Source organism: Atta colombica, unplaced genomic scaffold (assembly GCF_001594045.1).
Source record: "Atta colombica isolate Treedump-2 unplaced genomic scaffold, Acol1.0 scaffold166, whole genome shotgun sequence".
NCBI lineage: Eukaryota > Metazoa > Arthropoda > Insecta > Hymenoptera > Formicidae > Atta > Atta colombica.
Window position 1 is genome coordinate 1,269,592 of NW_017259257.1, and position 9,579 is coordinate 1,279,170.

At 26.4% G+C, this 9,579-nt stretch overlaps 1 protein-coding gene across 1 annotated transcript in view; it reads right to left on the reverse strand.

Annotated features, from left to right (window-relative positions):
* Nucleotides 1-9,579, reverse strand: part of LOC108686192 — a 41,489-nt gene that overhangs the window by 10,959 nt on the left and 20,951 nt on the right. Inside the window, 12 exon segments of the mRNA XM_018191344.1 lie at nucleotides 379-972; nucleotides 1,246-1,398; nucleotides 1,759-1,926; nucleotides 2,111-2,298; nucleotides 2,561-2,841; nucleotides 3,433-3,785; nucleotides 4,147-4,385; nucleotides 4,701-5,187; nucleotides 5,290-5,445; nucleotides 5,569-5,977; nucleotides 6,409-6,514; nucleotides 8,752-8,795. Of these exon segments, the coding sequence (XP_018046833.1) occupies nucleotides 379-972; nucleotides 1,246-1,398; nucleotides 1,759-1,926; nucleotides 2,111-2,298; nucleotides 2,561-2,841; nucleotides 3,433-3,785; nucleotides 4,147-4,385; nucleotides 4,701-5,187; nucleotides 5,290-5,445; nucleotides 5,569-5,977; nucleotides 6,409-6,514; nucleotides 8,752-8,795 (3,178 nt within the window).

Sequence of the window (9,579 nt, forward strand, 5' to 3'; positions counted from 1 at the left end):
TACTCCTACTTCTTCTATTTTTTTTGACCTCTGTGTGAAGTAATCTCCGCGCGGCGTAAATATCAGAGTTATTTTACAAATAAAAAGAAAGATATAAAAAAATATTTCTTTACATTTCTTATTTATCTTGTTTCTTCTATTTTTAAATCTATTTGGTGATAACTTAAAATTTAAAATAAAATTATTGTTAAGGATAATTATTGTAAAATTATCTCATTAACATGAAATAAATTATAATAAATAATAGTAAATATATTAGTTTTTAGAAATTTTTCTCATTTTTTGTAAACGCGAATTTCTTGAAATAGAAAGGATATTAAAAAAAAATTTAATGATGACTTGCTTGACCCAAATTGAATAAATAATATTCAACATTACCTAGTTCCTCTTTCACTCACGTAAGAACTTTTGTAAAAGCCACGAAGCTCAGAATTCAAATGACCTGTGTATTTGATTTTGATGTTCAATTTCGTTCCAGTAGTTAGTTCTGTTGTGAGATATATAACGTAGAATTCATATCGATCTATGAATTTTTCCTTTAATTTTTTTACTTCTGTTTGATTGGCTTTCACGATTACTTCGTCAAGTTCAATTTCTGACAAGTGTAAAATAATCTGATTTGTTGGTTGTATAACGTCGGCTTTGATCGTCACTTTTCCATCGAAGGTAAAATTCCCATTGAGATGAGGCGTAAGAGAAATGAAGTAATGTTTAGGATTTATATTGTTAGGTAGACGAAATGCTAAGTTATCGTATGTTTGCAGCCATTGAGTTATAGATGCTGAATAGGAGTTATACCAGTCTAATTCATATTTAGCGACTTTTAAGGAGTACTCTAGAGATTTTTGAATCGACGTGAAATTTGTTTTGTGAGCGTTTATGAATTTTTCGAATTTGTTTATTAAATTTTCGGTAGAGAAATGCTGTGACGCTCCATTGAGAATTGCGGCTATTGTACTCTGTCCTCCGTAGCTGAAAGGAAAGTTGAAAAGAATATATCAACGAAATGATTTTTTTTTTATATCCGTTGATATCGTTTAAATAATATTTTATAAAACCCAAAATAATAATAACTTGAAAAAATATATTTTATAGAGTATGTTATGTGTAATACATTTTAATATGCAGGTGCATTATTAAAATATTATATCTCACGTTTATTTATGTGATTAAAATATTAAATACTTGTATTTTGTTTTTCTTTAAGAATTAATATAAAATTACTGCATTATAAAAATAACTTACTATTCTTCCATCTGTTGATGATATTTTTCCACAAAGTCAAGAACATATTCTGCGCCAAGGAGGCCAGAGTTATAAACGGCTGCAAAGACACTTGTACTGTCCTGTTTGCGAATTTGACTGGTATTATAATTGCTAATGGCAGATTTCAGATATCTACACGAAAATGATAGAAATTAATTTTGTAAGAAAATATTATATAGCATACAATATTTGCTTAAATTTTATCGTAGTGCTATTTTCCTCTATCGGAATTACAGCTACGACTATATAGGCCAAACGTTATCAAGAATTGTTAAAAAAATAAAATTTAAATTACTTGTATATTATTAATGTAAACATTTTTAATTATATTAATTAATTAGAAAATGTTTAAGTTGTTTCTAGATAACTTATTATCTATTGTATAATAAATATCACAATATATCTTTATTTTATCTTTATCTTAAACAATAGTACTTCTATATATTAAGCGGTAACGATAGTTCAATCACGTTTCAGCGTTTCAAGTCTTACTTTTCCAAAATGGTGGTATTCTGACTGTATCCCAAAGCCTTTAAGATCACTATTTTATCGGTCGCATAATTGGAATGAACATATTCATTCCACAAAAAATCCCAATCTTCAAAAGTTCCGTGTCTTATGGCTACGTAATATGCTGTGGGCCTTTCGTTCGGTTTGATACTATTGAATATTATTAATTTAACATGTATATATAATACACACACACACACACACACACACACACACACACACACACACATCTTATAAAAATACTTAGAGGCTACTTGAATTAAATTTTATTATATTTTATTTTATATGTGTACATTATGGAGGTCCCAATAAAAAATGACAGAATATTTCTTACCGAGTAGTAGGATCTCCTTTCCATTTTTTGTATTTCTCTGCATAATTGTTTATACATTCGTCATTGTCAAGCTTACACAACCAATTATTCACCTCTTGTCGTAATAAAACTGTTAATCTATCATCATATTCCTTATCCTCATATCCTAGTTGAATGTTTATGCCATCGATAAGAGACAAGATATAGTACTAGAAAAGAAATATAAAATAAATATTGTTATAAAATAATATGTATAATAGATTTGTTATATTTTTTGAATTTATACAAATATCTTAGAATTCTAATTGCTTGAATATGCATTTAAATAATTTTATAAAAAAAGAAATTGCAAATTACTCAAAAAAATTTATATGACAGATAATGTAAATAGTTGAGGATTTCTGTTATAATTAAGATAAATTTGTTTAATTAGGTATGCAAATTAGTATTCTGTAATGAACAAAAATAAACCTTGAGAAAAGAATGTTGCAAACCGTGTCCTGTAAATCGTCTATTTAAGTATTCGAAACCATTGAATGCTGCTTTAAAGGGCAGATAATTAGTTTCTCTTTTAAGATAACTCAATCCTTCCAAAATCGTATCATAATTTAGATATTTTGCTCTACCCAGATTTAATAGATCGTCTACAATGCCGGCTCTATTTAATACATGAATATCATCCAGATTGCCATGTTTCAAGACATTGAAAATCTTTTGCCATCCACGGCTGTCATAATTTACACGATAAAAACCTGTAAAAATATCAAAATTAATGTTTTAGTAATTTTTATATAAAATGTTCATGTAAGTTTTCTTAGAACTTGTGACATTAATCCTTAATACACGCGATGATTTTTCGATGATTTTTCCTTAACAATACACGATGCGTTGTTCATGTCCCGGATTAATTTACATTACTTTTATAAATATACAATAATTATTAAGTGATTTTTACATATACCGTAACACCTTTAAGAAAGATTTCAATGTATATTAAAAAATTGTAAAATGTTATAACTTGCATGTAAATATTGTAATTATTTGTTGCTCCTAATACAATATTTCAAACAAAAGAAATACATAGGACACAAATGTGTGCATTAAGATTTAAATTCTAAAAGTTTTTGTTTAATATTTTTAACATATATACAAAATTATTTTGTTAAAATATTTTTTTTAATATAATACGTTCTATCAGTTAATAACAATTTAATAATTAACATACAATAATAGTATAACTGTCTAATAAAATAACGTGTAGACAACGTTAGATATTATTATTCACTGTATACATAGCTCTGTACATTATTCTTGTGCAGTTAAAAATACTATTCTATACTAACCTGATGATTGAATGTTGAATATAATCCAGTCTTCCGGATTAATTTCGTAATAAGCAGTGCTTCTTTTGGTAGATATCCAATATTTTGGAATCGTATTATCGAAATCTGGGTGCATTTGTGTAGTAAACGTAATTGGGACATACCAAGTGAAATCCGTAGAAGTCTCATTCAAATTTCTCAGAAGAAAGCGTTCTTGAGTAATATTCATTATACCGTTGTCATTGATTGCGATTGTTACAACAGGGTATCCGGCTTTTGTAGTCCAAGAATCCATTATTGTTTTTACATTAATATTGAAACTTGACTTTACTGCTTCCCATAAAGTGTCTGGATGACCCAATCCTTTCTCTTTGCTAAAAGATGTATTATGTTTGTAATAGTATAATCCCTCAAACGCATTAAGAGAAAGAGACATTAAGAAATATCAGTGATTTAAAATGATTTTAATCTATACAATATATAACGAGTAATAATAAATGAATTTCTTCTATAAAAAATAATATATGTTACGATTAATTTAATAATAAAGGCACTAAATTAAAAAAAAAGATTGTATTTAATTAAAATAGTTGTTCTTATAAGCTATTTCTGATTTTATAAGTTATACAGTTTTTTTCAATAAATATTTTAAAATCGAATATCTTTTAGTAAATTAATTAATTTTTCTAAAATACAATAATAGTTTAAAATACAATAATAATTTACTGTACTTACTTGTTTTTTATATAGGTGCGTAGTGCTTCTTCGAAAATTTCGTTTCCAAATACGTGGCTCATCATACGTAGAATACTGGCTCCTTTGAAATAGGTAATAGTATCTCCCACTTCTTCGATTTGCGATGTACTAAAAACGTCCCGAGTCATCGGAAGAGAAGATTCAAGACCGTCCGCTATTAATGCCGGTTGATGTTGATCTACCACGAATTGTTCCGTCATGTTCCATGTATTCTCGAGCTATAATAAATAAAAGCGTTAGAATACAAAAGAATGCAAAATTTATTAATTGAATTTTTGCAAAATAATGTTAAAAAATTTTGTAAAAATAAGATTTTTTTTACATTTTTTGATATCATTATGGATGTCGAAGTAAATCAATCATTTATTTTTAAGAATGTTAATGTAATGTATGATTACATGGATTGAGCAAAATTATAATAAATTTTGTAAAAAAATTAATTTTATGACATTTATATAAATTTCGATTTTCTTTTCAAAATTATATTTTAACTGTATTCAATGATGATTATATAACAAAATCTTCAATCTTACCAATGCGGTACCGAAGTATTCAAAGTATGAGGCAAACGCTTCGCTAAGCCAAAGGTAGCTCCACCATTGTGGTGTTACTAAATTTCCGAACCACATATGCGTGAGTTCGTGAGCGACTACGGAAGCCACATTCTGCTGAGCTAACACCGATGATTCTTTCTCATCGTATAGCATTCGACTTTCGCGATATGTTACCAATCCCCAATTTTCCATAGCTCCGGCATCAAAATCAGGAATAGCCACCATGTCCATTTTAGGAAATGTATAATTTTGATTAAACTTTTCACTAAACAAATCGAGGGCTGCAGAGCCGATTTTTAATGCATAATTAGTCTGATTGATGGTGGATGGTTTAGACCATACTCTAAATTTAAATGAATTTGTAACTGTTTCAATTTGATCGAATTCCGCAATCACAAAGGCCACTAAATACGTAGACATTAAGTTGCTTTGGTTGAAAGTATCCCAGACTTTGCCATTAGGTTTTCTTAAAAGCAAATGTATCATATATGTATTAAAGCAAAAAAATTCATTCAGGAAAGAAAACATATTATATAAACATTGACAATTAAACTTTTTTGACACTTACAATATTTCAGAGTTTACCAATGGCATATTAGAGATAGTCGTATAATTTTTGTCTTTTGCTATTCTTATTATAAAGTTTGCCTTAAAACTTGGTTCGTCGAAGCATGGGAAGGCATGTCTCGCGTATGTCGCTTCAAATTGTGTTGCAGCTAGCCATCTAGTTTTAAGCAGAGATTCTTATTAGAAAGCATCATGACATTTACTGGGATATATTTATAGCATTCTTTTTATTATTTCTTTCATTGATATAAAACAGATTGTACATTGACATATCATTTACCTAAGCTTTCCATTTTCGTCGAAATAAGAACTCTTATAAAATCCGATCATGTTATCGGATAAGATTCCACTGTACGTAAAGCAAATTGTCACATTCGTATTTACTAAAAGTATTCGGGAAAGAGTAATAGTGAACTTTTCAGTAATATTATCATACGAAGTCGGAACATCAGAATCTGTCGCGAATGTCAGAAGAGACGTTTTTTCAATTTTGACACTTTTTCCCACGTGCAGCGTAATAGTGTTAGTTGAATTTTGTACTACAGCAACAATTTTTGCTATTCCCGAAAATATAAAATTATTAAAATCTGGATTCAACATAATCTCGTATGAAAGGGGTATAATGTTTGTTGGTAGTCTATAGTCGATGGAGTCATTTTGTGAGATATCCAGATTTTGTATAAATGTACCTGGAAATTACATAAGTTATCTTAAAGCTGCATATACGAAACAATTTAGAAAATGATAAATTGCAAAATTGTCACAAAATTAGTTAGAATTAGTAATCGCGTGCATTAATTTGAAGATGTGCTATTATATAGGTAGATAATATTTTTTATTATTAGTTTACGTGAGTTTATTATGAGTTTATATGAGCATTTAATTATATATATATAATCTTGTAAAATTCAAATTTATTTTTGAACACGGACAAATATTGATACACAAATATTGAAGAGAATGCATGTTTGTTCGTATAAAATGCAAAAACACATAAGTTTATGTATTAGTGTTATATAGATATACGTTTCAACTTTTTTATAAATATTTTTTGAAAGAATAATTTGAAAGATTAAAATACAAAATATGTGTATATTAAATACAAAATAAGTAAAATTACCATCATAAAGAGGGGAATTGTCTGCTACATTTCCGCAGAGTAATGTGATTAGGGTGCAAAGGAACAAATATTTCCATGAGATCTTCATCTGAAAGGATTGCATAATCTTTCGTAAATTTTGAACTGTATAAAGATAATCGTGGACACATAATTTTTTTTATTTAATTAGTAACTTAATCAAATATGTTGCATAAAAATTTACTTTGTACTTTATTTAAATACAATTTGTCTCAATTATTTATTAAAAAAAAAATAAATAAATAACCTGACAAAATATTAAAATACTTTTTGAGCAGATCTGCATGTATTAAATCAAATGGAGAGAGCTATCTGTGAGATTTAATGCTTTCAAAATTTCTTATAGCAAATTTAATACAATAGTCATTAATACAATAGTCTTTCAAAAATAGAAAAATTTCAATTACTTAAAAGTTAATTATACTTACCTTTACTAAAAGTGTCATCTCAAAGTGTTATTTATGGCTAATATTGTTATTTTTTCATGGTTTATATTTTATTTCACAATGTTATAAATGTTATAAATTTTGTATAAATAAGCAAAAGTTTATTATATCCACAATAATATGACGTCACCAAATAACTATTTCACCACTTTTTCTAATATTTCAATCACCTTTAAACAAAATAATTATGGTAGAAAGATTTGCGATCACACGTCTCTCGCAGACAATAGATATTCACAGCACATAAACAATTCGCACAAATAATTCTCGATTAAATGAGACCTTATTAAATACGTTTTGGTTTTTGTTACCGAGAAATTATCTATAATATATTGATATCTTATCACAGGTTTGTCAATGACGATGCTGTAATTTTTTTCGTATAAAACTATGTTATCAAATGTATCTTTGCTTGCACAAAACGTTACGTGTTAGAACAAATCAATAATTAAATACCTAGAAAAAATACTCAAGAGAGTGACAACAAGATATTATAGATTAGAACTTGAGTTATTATTACTAATTGTATCCCTATACAATTGCAGCAAGTTATTCTCAAATTAATTTATATCGATGATCTATAGATTAATGCAGTTTTTGTGTAGAGATATAATTTATCAAACAATTCTCTTATTATCTTTAATATCTTTAAAATTATTCTTGGTAATAAGATTTATAATATTTTATAAAAAAGCAAAGTCTTGAAGTAATTAATAGATTGTAATAAATCAGAATTGCGAAATCATTAAACTATGTTATTAATCAAATCATACGATTGTATTAAAATTTTGTAACTGCTTTGTGAAAAATCATAATTTAAAAAATTATATTAAATAAACAAATCAAGTTTTACATTATATTTCGTAATTAAAATCTGCACTTATTATCTTTGAGATGATATAAAAGAGATGATATAAATAATATATCTTTTTATAAAATAGAATATAATTGTAACAAAAATCAACACAATACATAATATTTGATAGTAAAATATACATCTACATAATGCTAAAATCGGATTCTTTTAAATGTATTTAAAACGAACTTATTTTTTCTAGAATATGTTTTTAATTTAAAAGATACGTGCCTAATAATGATTTTTTTTGTAAGCAACTATTATAAGAAATTATAATTTTTAGAATTATGACACATGTATTATAAATATTTATATCTTACATAATTATATTATAAATATGATGATGCTGTTTGTATATTTTAAAACATGTACACGCGCACATTTATGTGACAATCAAAGATTTTATAATTCCGCTCATAACAATACAAAATTGTTTTATTTAAAATTGTTTTGTGTTTAGAATGTTATAATATAGTTTTGTTTTAATTAAGAAACTGATCTACACTGCAAATCCTTGCTTGTTATAATTGGTTTTCTTCTTTTTTCTGTTATCTATGTACTTATACATATAACATATACAACGTTACGAATGACAACAGTGTATTTACCGCGATAATTTCTGTTCTCTATTATAAATATAAATGTAGAAAATTGCATTTGACGCAATACAATTACTTCTTACTGTATAACGTATATTATGAAAGCGCTATGCCTCTTCTGATAATGATGAATAGCGAATATAATACAAAAATATAAACTTGATTACTTTGTTTGTGACTTTACAATTTCTCTTTCTTGTAAAGCGTGATCAAATGTTTATTAGAAAATATATATTCAAAATAAGATAAAAATTTAATGTATAAATATTAATTTTATTTCTTGATATTCTGATTAGATAAGATCTAATTATTCTACTGAAAAAAATCACATTACAAAGCTATAAGTTGGAATCATGTAATTAAGACATAAATCAGTAACGGATTCAAATCAGTGATTTTTTAGAATGTAATTTGAAAGTCATACGATGTTTTTTTCTTCTATTTTTATCATTCTTTAAAATTCGATAACTATAAAATTGCATGGTGGATGAAAAAATTATTTTTAATATCATTGTAATTTTTTTTGTAAAAGTAATGTGGAATTATGTGATTTAAAAAAATCATGTACTGTTTTCAAATAATGTGTTACATGATTTACTTGCCTTAATTACATGATGTGACTTTGTGATACGATTTTTTTCAATAAAGTGTACATGATTACATGGTTACTCGTCCTTTTTCGTTCTCAGTACTTAGTGACGCCGAGATCTTAATTATAACGTTAATTTTACATTATTACTCAAGATTCTGATTGCAATCCTATCGTTTTATATTAATGACTTTGTAAAAATTTACCTAATTGCACAATGTAGTAAATATTGCAACTTTTTTTGAAGGTATATATTTCCTTTTTAACTTCTTTCCATTGCCTTTTTAAAAATGTTAACTGACATTTTATAGCGTTGACCTACCGAACAAATTTTTTTTTCTAATGAACAATTAAAGAATAGAAAAATATCACGATCATCAATTTGAACATTGATGTGATTGCATTTGATGTTTTTTCGGACTTATTACATCAACTCAGTACCTGATACGATACATTGCGGTAGAGTACATAATTAAGCCCCAATGTGTATGTAACAATTATAAGTTCAATAGCATTCGAATATTTACCGGCTACTTATATCTAATTACTGAAATGTTATTAATAGTCTGATAAAATCATTGTTAATTATGTTAGATAGATAGATTTATTAATTACTATCAACAATATATATAAATTAACAATATATATATAAATTAACAATAT